Source organism: Candoia aspera, chromosome 1 (genome assembly GCF_035149785.1).
Source record: "Candoia aspera isolate rCanAsp1 chromosome 1, rCanAsp1.hap2, whole genome shotgun sequence".
NCBI lineage: Eukaryota > Metazoa > Chordata > Lepidosauria > Squamata > Boidae > Candoia > Candoia aspera.
This window is the reverse complement of record NC_086153.1, coordinates 98377318-98397152: the sequence shown is the minus strand read 5'-3', so window position 1 is coordinate 98397152 and position 19835 is coordinate 98377318. Positions and strand designations below refer to the sequence as shown.

At 38.8% G+C, this 19835-nt stretch overlaps 1 protein-coding gene across 1 annotated transcript in view; it reads right to left on the bottom strand.

Moving 5' to 3' along the window:
• TRDN (triadin) overlaps positions 1–19835 on the bottom strand; it is a 207467-nt gene that overhangs the window by 36557 nt on the left and 151075 nt on the right. The window contains exons 20-21 of the mRNA XM_063295963.1: positions 6273–6308; positions 4264–4320 (exon numbers count right to left, since the gene is read on the bottom strand). Of these exons, the coding sequence (XP_063152033.1) occupies positions 4264–4320; positions 6273–6308 (93 nt within the window). The remainder of the gene's footprint in view (positions 1–4263; positions 4321–6272; positions 6309–19835) is intronic.

Sequence of the window (19835 nt, the reverse complement as noted above, 5' to 3'; positions counted from 1 at the left end):
GTCTGTAGCTTGGGAAGCTTTTAGATCTATATCTATCTTTAGAGGCCAACTATCCTCAGTAGCAGTATTAGTAGTTTAGGCTGTGCACTAACTAAACCCTATTGGGATAGAGATGTCCTTGTTTCAGAATCCACACAACTTCTCGTCTAGATTATTGCACCATAGGACAATCCGTGAATAGGGTTGGAAACTTCAGTTAGTACAAAATTACTGTCGCAAGCATACTGACTGGAACTGGGGATTCTGACCAGATTGCGTAGGTCTGACATATGTTTACTGGCTCCCAGTTTATTTCCATTTCCAATTTGAGATGTTGGTAATACTATAGTCAACAGTAAAGAAACAAGCAGTCAAGAAATACCACAGACTAGCACTTGGTAGAGCAGCCACAAAAGTCTTGAAAAAGATATCCAGATTACGTGATATGTTTATACCTATAAAGATCAGAATAGTGCAAACCATGGTATTCCCTGTGACACTCTATGAAAGTAAAAGTTGGACTCTGAAGCAGCAGAATAGGAAGAGCATTGATGCTTTTGAACTTTGGTGTTGGAAAAGACTCCTGAGAATACCACGGACAGCCAAGAAAACAAACCAATGGATCACTGAACTAATCAACCCTGAGTTCTTACTCGAGGCACAAATGACCAGGCTAAAATTTTCCTACTTCAGACACACTTAGCTTTCTAGAAAAGGCTCTAATGCTGAGAAAGGTGGAAAGAAAGAGAAGAAGAGGATGACCAGCAGCAAGGTGGATGGACTCAGTAGTGATGTGTGAATTGCTGGAAGACCTGAAAGACCAGGTTAGGGACAGATTGTCATGGAAAAAATCTATCTACATGGTCACTAAGAGTTGACATCAACTTGATGGCACATAATCAATCTACCAATCATATATAAAGTCCTTCATGGCTTGGGATCACAAAAGCTGAAGGAATACTTCTTCTCATGTAGTCTTACCTATTCCCTTATGTTTCTTCCTAGGAGCCCTCATTAAAGTGCCTTTCCATGTGGAAGTCAAGTGGCTACCTGACAGCAGGCCTTCTTGGTAGTAGTCACTCCAACTTTGGAGCATCCACCCAGACGACACATGCCAGGTGCCAAATTTATGGTCCTTCCAGGGTCAGACAAAGATGTTTGTATTCCCCCATGTCTTTTGGACTTGTAAAAAAGCCTGAATGTTATAATTTAATCAAATACATACAATGATACAAAGAGTTTTAAAGATCAACGTTCAAGTGAATCCAGAAGTCTTTTTGCTGGGATTAATGGACAGCCAATGAGAAAAGAGCCATGGAAGATTCTTTTTATATCTGATGACTGCTGCAAGACTATTATATGTGTAAAAAGACTCTGAAATACCCACAGTGGAGGAATGGTTGGTGAAGATGACAAAACAAGTAGAGATGGCAAAATTAACTTGTTTGCTTAGAGAAAGAGCAACAACTACATTTTATTTATTTATTTATTTATTTGTCGAATTTTATTGCCGCCCATTTCCCCTCCAAAAGAGGGACTCTGGGCCGTTTACAGAAACAAAGTTTAAAATTCAGTATCAATATAAATACAATAATAAATAGACAATAAAAATGTAAAATATAGTGAAATATAATAAAATTCAGATGGCTAAAATTTGTGTTTCAGTCCATGAGTGTAAAAGATTTATCAGTGGCTGGAAACCCCTTATGGACTTTTTGCTGAAAAAAGAGAAAAATGAACTTGTGATTTTTGGGTTTGAAGATTAGAAAGGGTAGCTTATGGAAAGAAGGAAATTAAGTAACTTTAGAGAGAGAACAAAATATAAATGTATTTATAACCGCTGTCAAGAAAAGCAGAAGCTGTTTCTTTATAATGTCTCTTTTTCTATTTTCTTTTTTCACTATTTACTGTTTTTCTTTATTTTCTTTTATGGTTTTTACTTTGTTAAAAATTTCTCCAATAAAATTTATTTATTTATTTATTTTTCAAATTTTTATCACCACCCATCTCCCCCCTGAGGAGGGACTCTGGGCAGTTTATCTATATCTATATTTGTATCTATATCCCCCCATGTCTTTTACTCTGTTAATACAGCAATACATATACCCCCATGCTACACAGAAGCTTTTTAATCAATCTGCAGCTATGCTTTTATTTTATATATTACATTTTAATTATTTTCGTTTAAAAAATATACTATGATTTTAATACTGTGTAAGTCATCCTGAGAAATTCAATTTTATATTCAATTTTAAAAAAGGGGATTTTAAGGATGAAATCCTGTATACAAATATGTGAAAGCCAGCCTCATCAACTCTGTAGGAATTGCTTCTGAATAGACATATATGCAATTATACCGCAAACATTTTATTGTGCATAGTTTTTATTTCCCCATGGATTTCAGACAAACTTAAATCAGATAAATTGAAGTCTCATTACTACTGCCTGAATTTTTAACAGCAGCTCTGACTTTTGAATCCATGCTAGAATTCACCTAAAGGTTTAATGCTTTCACATTTTTAATTATGCAATTATTCAAATATATTACTACATAGTTTCAACATAAGCTCAGGATTTTCTTAAAATACATTTATACAAGTAAATTATTTTTTAGAGTAATTCAGCCCCATAGCATTTTCAGCAATTGTTGTAATATTGACATAAACAATTTGTGAAAAATCAAAATATTTTTCTGATGTATATTACAAGTTTGTTTCAGCAGATGGCAGTATGTGGTTTACCTTGTTTCAGGGAAACAAGCAAAACTGGGCCTGGTTTTTACTTGGATGTCCCAGGGAGGTGGGCAGCCTGGGATTTTAAAAAAATATCTGGAAAAAGGCAACAAAGAGTCGCTCTTTGAATGAGATGGGCAGTAGCTAAATTTGAAACATAAATAACTAAACAAATAGTAGATTTTTTTAAAGAAATAGTAATTACTTCATAATGCCATTTTTGCTAGTGGATGTCATCATTCAGCAGAGCCATGTTAACATAATTCCCATTGTATTTACGAAGGAAGAATACTATTCAAAATGGATAAACTTCATTTGGTAAAATGAAGATTTATAGGTTGTGAGGAGTATACTTGTGGTCATCTGCAGTGACCTGATGCAGTGTTATCAGAGGAACAAATTGCATAACTATTTCCTTGTGCGGCTATTTGAAATAATTTGTTGCCTTAGGATAATTATATACCTTATGCATCTGTTTCTCTCCTTTCACTGTCTCTGCACAGATAAAAAAGGGATGACAAGATTTTTTTTTTAATTGGGTCATCTATTTAGGGCACACAGTTGTGGTAGATAGAGCCAAAACCAAAAGTTGCAGAAAAATATTCTTCCTTTTCTTTCACTTTCTTTCACTTTCTGTCACTTCCTTCCTATTCTCTAAAGATGTGGACAAAAGAGGACTCTGATTTGTAGAAGCTAATTCATATTTATAGATTCAGCTTTAGAAATAATTTTACCACAGTTAACTAATCAGAGGAGAAATACTGAATATCTCATTATAATGGGGAAGTCTGTAACCAGGTAACCTGTGTTGTTGCTTAACTCTGCTATCCAAGGGTCAGGTGATGGGCAATCTGAATGCTACATTTATTTCCTCTTCTTCATGTGGTTCTCTGTCTTTATACAAGATTTGAACAGGTTTTCCAGAAAAACAAGGCTTCAGGTAAAGGACAGCCATATAACAACTCATTAAAGACAAGATGGTCTTCTGTAAAATGGAACAAATAGCTACCTGCTGTAAAACAGCAAAACCATGAACTATTTTTGGCTCTTCTCCACATATCATGTAGTTGGACTGGCCCACCTTTATCTGTATTTATATTTTGCAAATGTAGCCAAATATTTTACAGAAACACTGTGAATATCCATTGATCTTGCCCTCTAAAAGGAACCATACCTGTGCATGGCCCTTGTTTCAAGAAATTCCACCCTCAGCAATTCGATGCCCATCATGTTCTGCAAGGAAAAGCTTTCCTTCCTCAATTTGCAAGGTTCGCTCATCATGCTAAGCCATAATGCAGTGTGCTTAGTTGGTTTAAAGCAATGAGTGAATCCAATTATTGTGGCTTGTAAATGATTATATATGGTTTTGTTGGTTGGCACAGCAGAGCCCACTGTTATTTTTATTTTCACAGAGAACAAAAAGAGTCCATACTCATCTGCTCCAACAGATGGTGCTCTGGTGCAATGAAATAAAAAAAGAAATGCATGTTCCCAAAAAGGGTGATTAAATAACCCTGAAAATGAAGCATGAGAAAATAATTGAATTATTTACCTGGTGTTACCACTTTTATGGAAACCGGCTGGGGGGATGCAGGAGCTTTTGCTGGCTCTTGAAATGAGAACAAATTAAAGCAATCATAACAATGCATGCCATAACAAAAAACAGAGATCTGGGGAAACAACATATGAAAAATATTGCCTTTAGTACCCTTCTCACAAGGGAAGAGAGAAGATAATTAAAACAAGCTGTTTCTTGGAATTCTATTAAGTCAAAAACAGGGCAAGTGATGGGGGAAATTGTGATTTGAAATCATGTGATAATTACTATTATTAACAAATGTATATTTTGTAGTATGCAACTTTCCATTTCATTTTAATAGTCGTTTCAAAAACTACATGCATCATTTGCATAAAAATCTATGACTGGAATAATCTAGAGAATGTAAGCATTCTTCCTGAGGAAAATTGAAGTCTCTGTATTTGTACTCTCCTCATCCAGAATAAGACAAAGTAGGTTATTCTCAAGCTCTTTAACTGAAGCTGTAGCATAGATCAATGTCATCAGCTCAGCTTTGATATACCATGCATGTATGCAAATATTGAACAATCTGGAGTGCAAAGCTTGTGCTTGATACAACTTTTATGATAAATGGGAATAGCCCTCCCCACTTCAGGTCACTAGGGCTACATGTGATTAGAGTCAGTTCACAGCCTGTCTCTGTGCAAGCATGCCTGTGTGACAAGAAAATAATCAGGCACTCCTTCTGTAATGCCAAAGATAAGTGCTACTCAGAAGAGAATATTGAACTATGATCATTTATGTCAGGGACATGATGGGCTGCAGCATCCATCTTCCCTCACCACTGGCCATGCTGGAGGATCAGAATTGTCCATCAAAGCTGTACATTCCAGCACCTGCTACCCAAACTGACAATTGAAATCAGCAGCAAGGAACAGCAATCAAATTTGTAGCTTCTCTTTCCTATGATGACCTTTTGCTCAGGGGTCTCCAAGTGTTCCTATTTTGCTTTGGATGATCCAGAGCGTTCCCTTTATTTATGCATCTACTTCCCAGCACCTTAATGCTGCAATTGGAAAACCTATACCTGTGAAAGAAACATGATTCCTCCCCACCCTCAGATGAGAACTGTTGTGATATGGGGTTGTATGCAGATTTTGGTGGTGCTGTACTGTAGAAGCATAGTGAGAATAATACCACTGCAATGTGCTGCAAAAGATCTGTCATCTAAATTAAGTAGCCCTCATTTCAGGTATGTTTGTCTTTTTCTTTCTTCTGTAAGTACCAGGAAGTCTTCCGCAATTCAATGGAAGAATACACAGCTGAAGGCTTTCATTTTGTAAGGTTACATGGGGCACCTTTAGGACCATGCTAAGGGTGCACCATATTTTACCTGGTTAAATAATGCAGGATTCTGGAAGGCCTTTAAGGATTAGCTACTTTTTCCTGCATTAGTTTCCCAGAAACAGAAACTGCAGAATGCTGCCAGGCTTAATGATTTGCATCCTTCATGCCAAGGACTAGTATTCATTTATTCAAGGGACTAAGAGTCTTCAAACCTTTTTATATAGGAACCAGATACATGAACTTTCTTCAGTCCAGCTCATGGCCACTAAGAACATATTCAGCTGAGATCACAGTTGACATTTCAATCCCTATTTGCTTTTTCAAGATGTGAGATTAAAAAAAAATGGAGAAGGGAAGAAATAACTGTCAGTCACAAATGGGAATGGGGAACTGAAAATGCAGTGTGAATTGATTCAGAATAGAAGAAACTGCTAAGTCTAAACATGTCACTTTAAAATTATAAATGGCTTCACTCTTTCCATATTTGCATTTTCTTACAATTTTACAGCACAATTCTCCGCAGGTTGACCAGATGTAAATCCTGTGGAGCTCAAAATGTCTTTTACCCAAAAAAGAATGTATAAAATGATATACTTCAATATGCATAATTGGGATGTATCGAAGCAAACTCTGGTTACACTGAAATTAGTTAAATAAATAAATGATTAGAACATAATTAGAAAAATAAGTCTTACTTTTTAGGTCTTTGATGAAAATGGCTTCTTTTGCATCTGTAAGAATATATTATAAAAGGCAATAAGCACACTGTTATATTGTGCCAAATGCTTTCACATATGCATTGCAACACAACCACAGGCAGAGCCACCCATTTATTCCATCATCACAGAAGATAAAAATGTATTTCTCCAGTGAGCTAGACCCCACACTTTCTGAACTAGGGGTGTCCCAATGCTAGGATCTAATCCGAATGCCAGAATGCAACCCTGGGACATGAAATAAATACTTTACTATGGAGTATGTGCCATTTTGGGGTATCTAGGATGAAGGGCAACAAGACAGCTATTTCAGAGAAAACAACTTCCAGTGGTTTTCAAGGCCGGCTTCCTTTTAGGTATGTATTTCCCCACCAAGCTGTTTGCTTTTACTTGAATCAAGCTTTTTTCTTTGGGACCCCTTGCTCTGATTTCTATCTTTAGGACTCTTCTGCCATTTTTGAAAGATCCCTTTCTTTCATCTGAGTAATAAAAAGCCTAGCAGATTCCAGGAGAAACTCATGCATTCTTGGGTATATGTACATTGTCCTTTGCTCTAAAAAAGAGTGGTGGGTTAATCTTCTGCCTCTATCAGCCTGTTTTCCAGGAATCGCTTAAAACCATGCTAATTACCACACTGAGATGAAATTAATCATAAAGCTGCTTTTGGTCATGGAGGTCTACTGAAGCATTCAGAAATGCTTTACGGTTGCCAGATATGGAAATTTTAAAAGGTGTTGCTTGTAGTTGATATGAATCGTTTATCACAATTATCTGCTATTACTGGAAGCTATAAAACCCGAACTCACCGGCAACATTATGTTCAATAGCAGATGTGATCTACAACACTCTCTATTACAAATGTTCTCATATATTGCAGTATTTCTTTGTTTTAGATAGGAATATTCTTTTACTCAAATAGCTTTCTCACAGAGAAGACTCATCCACTCCTCTTTCAGGGGTAGCCTGTTTTTCAAACATTCTGATATTTCCAGACTATCAAATGAGGAACTGATTCATATGTACAGTATTTATTTTCACCCAGTAGTATATATGAACAGGTTGAAACAAGAAACAAATCTCTGGTGAAGAGTTAGGAAGAGCCACACTCTTTTTCTCATATTCACCATTCCCTTTTGCCATTCATTCATAGTTATTCCTTGGTATTTGTATCACTATGTGATTAGTTCCTTATTAAATCTGCATAGTATTTCTTCTACCCTTCAGCAAAGGATCGTTACCTTGTCGTGGTGCTGGAGCTTGAGCACCTCAATGATGCCATGAGCTAAACCATGAAGGGCCACCCAAGACGGGAAGGTCATGACAGAGAGGTCAGACTAAATGCGATCCCTGGGGAAGGTAATGGCAACCCACCCCAGTATTCTTGCCGTGAAAACTCAATGGATCAGTACAACCAGAGATATGTCGGTATACCATCGGAAGATGAGACCCCCAGGTTGGAAGATGGTCAAAATGCTACTGGGGAGGAACAGAGGAGGAGTTCAACTAGCCCCAGACATGATGACGCAGCTAGCTCAAAGCCGAAAGGACGGCTAGCGGCCAACGGTGCTGGTGGTGAACGGCGAATCCGATGTTCTAAGGATCAACACACCATTGGAACCTGGAATGTAAGATCTATGAGCCAGGGCAAATTGGATGTGGTTATTGGTGAGATGTCAAGATTAAAGATAGACATTCTGGGCATCAGTGAGCTGAAATGGACTGGAATGGGCCACTTCACATCAAATGACCACCAAATCTACTACTGTGAACAAGAGGACCACAGAAGAAATGGAGTAGCCTTCATAATTAATAGTCAAGTGGCTAAAGCAGTGCTTGGATACAATCCAAAAAACAATAGAATGATCTCAATTCGAATTCAGGGCAAGCCATCTAACATCACAGTGATCCAAATATACGCCCCAACCACAGATGCTGAAGAAGCTGAAGTAGAGCAGTTCTATGAGGATCTGCAGCACCTACTGGACAACACGCCTAAAAGAGATGTTATTTTCATCACAGGAGACTGGAATGCTAAGGTGGGCAGTCAAATGACACCTGGAATTACAGGTAAGCATGGCCTGGGTGAACAAAACGAAGCAGGACATAGGCTGATAGAATTTTGCCAAGACAACTCACTCTGCATAACAAACACTCTCTTCCAGCAACCTAAGAGATGGCTTTATACATTGACTTCCCCAGATGGACAACACCGAAACCAGATTGACTACATCCTTTGCAGCCAAAGGTGGCAGACATCTATACAGTCGGTAAAAACAAGACCTGGAGCTGACTGTAGTTCAGATCATGAACTTCTTCTTGCACAATTTAGGATCAGACTAAAGAGATTAGGGAAGACCCACAGATCAGCTAGATATGAGCTCACTAATATTCCTAAAGAATATGCAGTGGAGGTGAAGAATAGATTTAAGGGACTGGACTTAGTAGATAGGGTCCCAGAAGAACTATGGACAGAAGTCCACAACATTGTTCAAGAGGTGGCAATAAAATACATCCCAAAGAAAGAGAAAACCAAGAAGGCAAAATGGCTGTCTGCTGAGACGCTAGAAGTAGCCCAAGAAAGAAGGAAAGCAAAAGGCAACAGTGATAGGGGGAGATATGCCCAATTAAATGCAAAATTCCAGAGGTTAGCCAGAAGAGATAAGGAATTATTTTTAAACAAGCAATGCGCGGAAGTGGAAGAAGACAATAGAATAGGAAGGACAAGAGACCTCTTCCAGAAAATTAGAAACATCGGAGGTAACTTCCAGGCAAAAATGGGCATGATCAAAAACAAAGATGGCAAGGACCTAACAGAAGAAGAAGAGATCAAGAAAAGGTGGCAAGAATATATGGAAGACCTGTATAGGAAGGATAACAATATCGAGGATAGCTTTGACGGTGTGGTCAGTGAGCTAGAGCCAGACATCCTGAAGAGTGAGGTTGAATGGGCCTTAAGAAGCATTGCTAATAACAAGGCAGTAGGAGACGACGGCATCCCAGCTGAACTGTTCAAAATCTTGCAAGACGATGCTGTCAAGGTAATGCATGCTATATGCCAGAAAATTTGGAAAACACAAGAATGGCCATCAGATTGGAAAAAATCAACTTATATCCCCATACCAAAAAAGGGAAACACTAAAGAATGTTCAAACTATCGAACAGTGGCACTCATTTCACATGCCAGTAAGGTAATGCTCAAGATCCTGCAAGGTAGACTTCAGCAATTCATGGAGCGAGAATTGCCAGATGTACAAGCTGGGTTTAGAAAAGGCAGAGGAACTAGGGACCGAATTGCCAATATCCGCTGGATAATGGAAAAAGCCAGGTAGTTTCAGAAAAACATCTATTTCTGTTTTATCGACTATTCTAAAGCCTTTGACTGTGTGGACCATAACAAACTGTGGCAAGTTCTTAGTGGTATGGGGATACCAAGTCATCTTCTCTGCCTCCTGAAGAATCTGTATAACAACCAAGTAGCAACAGTAAGAACAGACCACGGAACAACGGATTGGTTTAAGATTGGGAAAGGAGTACAGCAGGGCTGTATACTCTCACCCTACCTATTCAACTTGTATGCAGAACACATCATGCGACATGCTGGGCTTGAGGAATCCAAGGCTGGAGTTAAAATCGCTGGAAGAAACATTAACAATCTCAGATATGCAGATGATACCACTTTGATGGCTGAAAGCAAAGAGGAACTGAGGAGCCTTATGATGAAGGTGAAAGAAGAAAGTGCAAAAGCTGGCTTGCAGCTAAACCTCAAAAAAACCAAGATTATGGCAACCAGCTTGATTGATAACTGGCAAATAGAGGGAGAAAATGTAGAAGCAGTGAAAGACTTTGTATTTCTAGGTGCAAAGATTACTGCAGATGCTGACTGCAGTCAGGAAATCAGAAGAAGCTTAATCCTTGGGAGAAGAGCAATGACAAATCTTGATAAAACAGTTAAGAGCAGAGACATCACACTGACAACAAAGGTCCGCATAGTTAAAGCAATGGTGTTCCCCGTAGTAACATGGCTGCGAGAGCTGGACCATAAGGAAGGCTGAGAGAAGGAAGATGGATGCTTTTGAACTGTGGTGTTGGAGGAAAATTCTGAGAGCGCCTTGGACTGCAAGAAGATCAAACCAGTCCATACTCCAGGAAATAAAGCCAGACTGCTCACTTGAGGGAATGGTATTAAAGGCAAAAATGAAATACTTTGGCCACATAATGAGAAGACAGGACACCCTGGAGAAGATGCTGATGCTAGGGAGAGTGGAGGGCAAAAGGAAGAGGGGCCGACCAAGGGCAAGGTGGATGGATGATATTCTAGAGGTGACGGACCCATCCCTGGGGGAGCTGGGGGTGTTGACGACTGACAGGAAGCTCTGGCGTGGGCTGGTCCATGAAGTCACGAAGAGTCGGAAGCGACTAAATGAATAAACAAAATTTCTTCTACCAGCATTCTGCTAAGTTTTGACAAATGGGCCCATAACGAAATATACCAGGGATCCTCAAAATGTGGGTCATGACTCCCTTAACATACTTCTGGCGAAATCTGGAGTGACTTTTGATAGTGCTCCCACTTTGCATGAACAATCTTTTCAGTCATAAACCTGGAACATTGTCAAACCACAGCAAGTTTGTTCAGGGAAAGTAGGGGTCCAGAGCACATGTTTAGATTGTTTTCATTTTGCTTGTGCAAATCAGCAATCTTCTCTGTTATGGATAATGATAATGTATTATTCCCTATATTGAACATCACTGATTAACATAATGCATAGACACAGCACAAATGATACTGAACCAGTTTTGCAAACCTCTGTGAGATTCAGAGGACTGCATACTGGATTTGTGAATAATTGCAGGAATGAATTTTTAAATATGCAGGGCATGTTTCCAGAAAGGAAGGCTATGCTTTTCTGGACTGTGGATGGTCACTAAGGCGAACAAGGCGATTTTTATGAAGTACCTTAAGTCCACCAAATGGAAAGTATGGGGTAATAAACAAAAGCCAGATACCAACAAAAATTAAGAACAGTTGGCCTTTTTTTTCCCCACAGAAAATGGTAAATATGTCCTAGCAGTCTTAAGTATGGAGTCAATGTTGGTAGAATGTGTGACAGCCCTGAGGAAAAAGGGTGACTTCAGCTGAACAAATGGTTCTCTCTACACCTATGTAAGGCACCATATCATCTATGATAGATGGAATTCTATGAAGACCAGCTGTTCATGTTATAGGGCAATCTTCCCCAAACTCTGTAACTAGGAATTTGGAAACTTGCAGTCCCAACACATCTGGCCTGAAATGTCTGGTCATCTAGATAATCAGGTGTGCTAGAATTGAATAAGCATTACACAAGGTAATTCAATAGATGGGTAGAAGGGAAAGAGGAATTCAAAATGTTTCACCAATATATGAGTCTGTACGTGAGAGACATCATACAACCTATATAGATTTACTTGTTTTAATGGATGGATAGTGCTGCAGTGTAATCAGAATAATGTTTGCTCAGAAAGAGTCTCGCTGAATTCAGTGGACATATTTGCTAGCAAGCACGCAGCTTAGTTGACACCTCACTTGGTAAATGTAAGCGAACCAAGGTATTTCCAACACTTTACTCAATATCTAAATACCAGGGTTTCCATTTACATAGATATAGAAATCTAACATAAGCACACAGACTTCGGGGCTTCCAAGAAACTAAATAAGCAGAAGGTTTCTAGATACAGTATGTCAGCCATATGTAGGAAATCATTTCCTGCACATTTGACACATTAATGGGGGCTTTTAAACCAATATATCATGCATGGATGGTACTTAATGTTCCATTTGCTGCCCCTAGCAAAGTGTTCCAATGTGTTAAAATCAAAGCTGCAGCAGGTGGCATAAGCTTTCTGAAAAATAGCTTTTCATCTGAGTATTTTAAGCGATGAGAGACAATTCTTAATACAGCCTAGTCTCAAAAAGTACACGCACCAGATGTCAAGTACTAGGTAACTGTGCTTTATTCCTACTCAAGGAACTAATAGCCAGGTAATTATCTAACCAAAGCCAAGAATGAATTAAAATTAAACCCATTCTATCATATTTCCAAAGCACCTCTGATTACCACAAATCAAAATTCACACACCAAGTGTCTTTGGGATCCTGTGAAACAGCCATTTCCAAACTGGTGCCTTCCAGAATTACAATGATCATTATGCCAATTTTCATCAGGAGGAGGAGGAATCAAAGGAGAGCTAACCTACAGTAGGATTCTGAGTGTATGTCTGTTTAGATTGAGATTAACAGAATTGAAACTGGACATTTTGCAGTCACATTCAATCAGTCATTATTTCCTAAAGACTCCTAAATATGAATGGCTCTGTATTTTAACCGATCTTCCCCAAAGGTACATCAAACCGTGCTCTCTAAGAGTGATGGGAGTGGTAGTCAAAATGTGCTGGAGCCACATACAGAGGAACAGCCTATAATATCAGCTTTCCTTACCCCCACCTGTAGGGTGGAAGGTAAAATGGGACTTGTTGCAAATCCTTGAAAACAGTAAGGTTACCCTTGCTGTATCTGCTGCATTCTGAGATGCATCTGTTAAAGGACTTTTAGTACTGGCACTAGCACCTCTTAGTAAATTTATCCCCTGGCATCAGTTTTTTAAGGATCAGTTTATTTAACTCTTGCACTTACACTTTCACTTAGTTGCATATACACAGAGTGAGAGTATCATTGCTTCTGGGAATATTAGTAAGGCTGTGCAAATCCTTCAAAAGTGATGCTCATTGGTGCATTCAAAGCACCAGCATGTTTTCAGGCTTCACAATTTGCTCCTGGCTGTCCCAGTATGTGTGTGTATTAAAACAGCCACTTTGCCTCCTTTTTGCCCCTGTGTAAGAAGCAGCCACATGAGCTTGGAAAAGCCTGTTCTCCATCTCCCATAACTCTGGTTCTATTTAGTGTGAGTGTTGAAGTTTTAGAGGTGACAAGGTTTTTGTCATTGCTCCTCTCATTCACATATCAATTCACTGCATAATATTAATTTTTCAATAAAGGAATCACAACAGGTCTGTTCTACTGTCGGTACTAGCAAACATCATTTTCATCCAAATGACACAGATTTTTATTTAAATATATTCAAAATATTGAGCCTCTCTGACACTGACTATGTCTCAGCCCTAAGCCAAGAATTTAATCCTGTCCCTTTGTTTTCTCTAATACAAAATGCCACCAGCTACAAAACATTGAGGACAGCAAGCAGTGAGGACAATTATCCTGATGTCATCAAGAACTGTGGCTCAGTAAATTTCCTTCACATGGAAAATGTTCATAGTCACAAACACTTGCATCTCTTTCCTAACTGGAGGGTATGCATAGTGTTAATGTCACACACTTTAGACAAGGAGTTCAAAGACAGTATAGCTGATTAGCAACTACAGATCGCTGATGAAATCTAACTTGATTTAATTATTAAAATGTAACTGGGAGTGTGTGCTATTATTAGCATGTGACTTATGATATTTATCCTAGGTAATGCCAGCATAAGGCTTATCTTCAAGAGATAGCTGATTGAAGTCAACATCATTGCATCACATTAGACTCTTCTCTTCAACTGCAAAATCCCCAAACTGTGCAACTCTATAGAGCTAGTTACACAGAAGTAATTCCCACTGAATTTGATAGGCCTTACTCCAAGTTACATTTATAAAGGATGTGTCTCCTTAGTGAAGGTTTCAGTTCACAACAGAAAGGGAATATCTCTCTACTGTGCTATTGATCAGACAGAGAACAAATAATACCTGCTTATTGTTTTTTGTTTTAGTTTTTTTCATTTGCAATCAACTAGATTTCTTTACCTCAGAATTTTGCAGTACTCATTAAGAATTCTGTTGAAATGCATTGTAGCTTCTATTATGCTTATTAGCCATCAGAAAAGAATATGCAATAATTATTGATTTCATGTATTATATTCCAAGCTGCCTCTTCAAAGCAACAAACTTGCTTTGATCATAAAAAAAGCATGATGAAAGATGTTCATCCTGTGCCAGAAGTTTGTGCTCTTCACATGCAGCCTGTCAGATCTATTCTGATTGTGCATGGCCATCAATAAATAAAAGGCAGCTCAGTGTCCAAATAAAATGGCTGTTCATTATAGCTTACTCATAGTATAAGGGATTTGGGTTTCAAATCTTTTGACGTTGCCTACTTTAACAGACTTCTAGATTACACTATAACTTTACAATAACAATTTGTGAAAACATATTTTCAGAGTATTATAAAAAAGGAAAGTTGAAATAACATCAGCTTGTTTTAAAGCAGAACATTATAAACATGAACATGCTTTCACAAGTGGGCTTCTGCAGTTTCACTGAGATTATTGTTGGATATGTTATCAGGTAATACAGATTTGAAATCCATTAAGAGGATTTCATCTTGGATAAATGATGATCACTGAGAATTTCTTAACAAGGAGGAGTCCTTGTTAATAAGAAAAATGAAAATTTGAAGAAGCAGTGGTTGAGATTTGCTGGATTGTTCAGAACCAGAAGACTTTGTAGACTTCCAGTAATGATAACTGGAAATTATAGTTAAATTAAGTGACAGGATAAAATGGCCACACAGAGTGGGAAAATTATAAAGTATGTCTACAGTTGTTAACCTATTCTTATGAAAAAAATATCACAACTGAACTGATTTTAAAAAAAGATGATATTGGAACCTAAAAGGATAATGTTGCAGTGATAGAGAACAGCATAATGGAATTATTAGGATGTTAGACTAAGAGTGAAGAGACTCAGGTTCAAGTCAACTTTCAGCCATGGTAATTCACTGGATGCCTATGGGCTAAGCACTCTCTCAACCCAGTCTAGTCACAGAGTTGTTGTCCGATGAAATGAAGGATATCTTCCCGTAAACTGCCTTGAGTTCCCAGAGAAAATGTGGGTTATAAGTCTAACAAATAAAAATAATAATTGGAAAACCATATTTTTCTGGAATATGGTTTAGTATAATATAAGCAAAATAACATAACCAAATCATTGGTTACGTTGTCAAGTTTTAACCTCACTGGAAATCATGTAAATCTTCAGTGGAATATAGGTTGTCCTTGTTTAGTGACCACAACTGGGACTGGCAACTCTGTCACTAAGTGAAATGGTTTCTATGTGGGAAATTATATGAATGCAACTGTGCTTTCCTTTTCCCCACTCTCCTGTCCTTTGGAATGCTCAATGTTTGCCATTTATAGTAAGGGCAAATAGCTGTAAATTTTATACCCACTCATCTTTTGGGGTCTGCTATACTTATGTTCTCAGAAATCAATATGATGATAGTGTTTACATACATTCCATTGAATAAAATGTGGACAAAATCAGATAATAATACAGCTTTTCTAGAGTCTTTATGTCCTAATGGAGGCAGATGAACTGATCTAAGTTTATCTAGCCATTATCAATGGGTGTTGGTATCAGACATACTACATATGCTGATTGGAGTAGTTCATGATCTTTTGAAGTTCTTAAATACAACCAGGCTGTTTGGGGAGCAGGAATGATATGGGTCTGTGAGAAGCATCAGGGCTCATGTAGTTTCAGTTGAACTTTTGGTCAAATGCCCATTTGATGCAGCTCTGCAAAGTGAAATGACATTCCACTTCTTAGCTGCCAGTGTTGAAGTGGTGATTTCAGTGCCTTTGATAGTCTTGTCTATGTGCAGAGACAAGTGAAGAAGACATTCCCATCAGCCCACTTTAATTGGGGAAGTTAGGCAGAAGCTTTCACTTTTCCAGGGTATCAGCACCCTCCAGTAACTGTAACTGAGGCAGGCCTGTTGGCTTGTGTGGTGTGGTGTTCAGTAACATCTACTTTTTATGTGACTGCCCGCATGAAAATTAAACAGCAGCAACTGCTTTAGATGGAATTATCTTTCAAAGAAGAAGGTTTTTTGCAATGGTCCATATCCATACACTTTCAGCAATATTAGCTACAAAAGATGAACATCCTAGATTTTGACTGACAAGTTATGCAATTATTTAAGAATAAAGGGAATAATATGTAGGGGTGGACAATTTTACAGACATACTAACAAGCTAAACATCAACTGAGAATAATTTAACACAAACATAGTAGTATCAATCCAGGCTTCTTGCTAAATGGATACACTGCTCAAAATTTTAATTAATAAAATTTTCATTCAAGGGAGAATAGCAAGCTGGCAAACATTAATAACTTTTTTTCCTACAGTAGTGGAATTATTTATTAATTACCCCTTTTTGTATAATTAATAGGCTTATTGAGGAATGCTTACATGATTCTGGAGTGCATTATTGCCTCTGATTAATTCATGCAGCATTCCATCATTATCATTTGACTCTGATGCTAAGGTCAATCAAACAACAGACATTTTAGCTAACTTACTTGAATGTCTTCCAATAACAGCAACTGAAGCTAAAAATCTTGTATCTCCAGAACTTTTTAATCTTTATATTAGCTGATGGTGTCATGAGTACTGATGGCGAGCAGGAGGGGGCCTCTATCCAGGAGGGAAAATGCATGCGTAGTACTGAGGAATTAAGCAGCCATTCAAAGAGACACAGATCAGATGTGCCTTAACTCTTGGGGTTTATCTGTCTGGGTTTTCCCATGCTTCTTCAGTTTGTTAGGATTCTGTCTTATGTAGCAGTAATAAACACTAGAGACCTACTCCTCATCTCAGCGTGATTCCTGACTGTTAGGACAGATGGGCTCATATTTATTAACTGAGTTTTACTGAAGAAAACAGTTATGGTAGCATATCAGCAAGTAGGGTTTAAGATAGGCGGTATCATGAGTACTGATGGTGAGCAGGAGAGGGCCCCTAATCAGGGGGAAAAATGTGTGCGTAGTTTAGAGGCTTTGAACCTTCCTTCAAAGAAACTCAGAGTAGACCCGCCTGTCTGTGTGGGTTTCCCATGGTCTTTCAGTTTGGCAGGACTGATGTCCTATCTTAGAGCGAAGAACCATGCCGAGATGGTATCTTGGTCTCTAGTGTTTATTGAACTACTCTAGTAGACAGAAGATCCTGCCAAACTGAAAGACCATGGGAAACCCACACAGATAAACACAAAACTCAAGGCGGGTCTGCTCTGAGTTTCTTTGAAGGAAGGTTCAAAGCCTCTAAACTACGCACACATTTTTCCCCCTGATTAGGGGCCCCCTCCTGCTCACTATCAGTACTCATGACAGGTGGGGAAACTGTAGATCATTCCTTTGATCTAACCTATTGAACTAGGATGCATTAATGTTCTAAGGGTAAGAATGGAAGGAAGACTAATTGCTTCCAATTGCAGAGTGGTGTTTATCAGTTAGCCTAGGAGGGAACAATTTGAATGACAGCACTTTGAATAAGGTACATTGGACAAGTAACAAGCATTCCCAAAAGCTGCTCAGCTAGGCTCTTTCTCTTCTCCTATGCCAGGGCCACTACTATCAGCTGAGGAATGAAGATGAGCAACAACCATCACAAGAGTTTCAGTTGGACTCTTTTTCCCCAATCTATACCCTGCAGAATTGTTGTCAGCAACTTCCCTCTGGAAAGGATCTCTAAAAAGAGAAGGACGTTGAGTCAACAACCATCACTCAAACCTGTCCTTTCTTGAGTAGGCAAGCCATTGTCATCAACTGCCTTGTGGGAAAGATCTTGGAGGTCTTTTGTTTGTTTTTCAGGAACAGTTATTGTACTTTTATTTACAATTCTTTAATTCCTTTAAAGATGTTTTGAGAGGATTGTTATCCTGAAAGTTGGGATATAAAAAGTTGTAATAAGTGAGAGCAGGTTTGGTCTAGTGGTTAAGGCGCTGGGCTATAAACCAGGAGACTGGGAGTTCTAGTCCTGCCTTAGACATGAAAGCCGGCTGGGTGACCTTGGGCCAGTCACTCTCTCTCCACCCAACTCACCTCACAGGGTGGTGGTTGTGGGGAAAAGAGGAGAAGGAAGGAGTGTTAGGTATGTTCCCCACCTTAAATTATTTGTAAAAATAATAAAGGCAGGATAAAAAATAATAAAAAAAATATTATGCAAACAAACAAACATCATTTCCCCCATAAAATACTAGCCTTCTCCACAACGGATAAGAATATTTTATTAAAGGTGTGAGGTCCTTCAGATTCTGTACCTTCTAGAGAGGGGCAAAGCAAGGAATATTCTAGCTTCTGCTCAGTTTCATTTATATGTTAATGACATCGCTGAATTCTTAACACCTTCAGTCTAGCATGTACCCAGATTGGCTACAAGAAACTATTTCTATTGTACAAAAGAGATGCTATAGTTCTATCCCAAACAAAAATAAATGTAAGAAGAAAAATGAGGGCACTTTCCAAATAGTATTTTAAAAAAGCAACAGTAAATTACAGTAATAGAGCAGTAACAGTGCTCTATAAACAGCATGTGCCTCATATGCAGTATTTGAATAAACAGCTCAATGGACAAGTTAAGAGATTTCAAATGTTAGGTCATAGCTCTGCAATAATCAGAGGCATAGATAATCCAACAAGAATATGTCTCTGGTAACAATTTTGCCCTCAGCAAAGGATCATTACCTTGTCGTGGTGCTGGAGCTTGAGCACCTCAATGATGCCATGAGCTAAACCGTGAAGGGCCACCCAAGACGGGAAGGTCATGACAGAGAGGTCAGACTAAATGTGATCCCTGGGGAAGGTAATGGCAACCCACCCCAGTATTCTTGCCGTGAAAACTAAATGGATCAGTACAACCAGAGATATGTCGGTATACCATTGGAAGATGAGACCCCCAGGTCGGAAGATGGTCAAAATGCTACTGGGGAGGAACAGAGGAGGAGTTCAACTAGCCCCAGACGTGATGACGCAGCTAGCTCAAAGCGGAAAGGACGGCTAGCGGCCGACGGTGCTGGTGGTGAACGGCAAATCCGATGTTCTAAGGATCAACAAACCACTGGAACCTGGAATGTAAGATCTATGAGCCAGGGCAAATTGGATGTGGTTATTGGTGAGATGTCAAGGTTAAAGATAGACATTCTGGGTGTCAGTGAACTGAAATGGACTGGAATGGGCCACTTCACATCAAATGACCACCAGATCTACTACTGTGGACAAGAGGACCACAGAAGAAACGGAGTAGCCTTCATAATTAATAGTCAAGTGGCTAAAGCAGTGCTTGGATACAATCCAAAAAACAATAGAATGATCTCAATTCGAATTCAGGGCAAGCCATCTAACATCACAGTGATCCAAATATACGCCCCAACCACAGATGCTGAAGAAGCTGAAGTAGAGCAGTTCTATGAGGATCTGCAGCACCTATTGGACAACACACCTAAAAGAGATGTTATTTTCATCACGGGAGACTGGAATGCTAAGGTGGGCAGTCAAATGACACCTGGAATTACAGGTAAGCATGGCCTGGGTGAACAAAACGAAGCAGGACATAAGCTGATAGAATTTTGCCAAGACAACTCACTCTGCATAACAAACACTCTCTTCCAGCAACCTAAGAGACGGCTTTATACATGGACTTCACCAGATGGACAACACCGAAATCAGATTGAC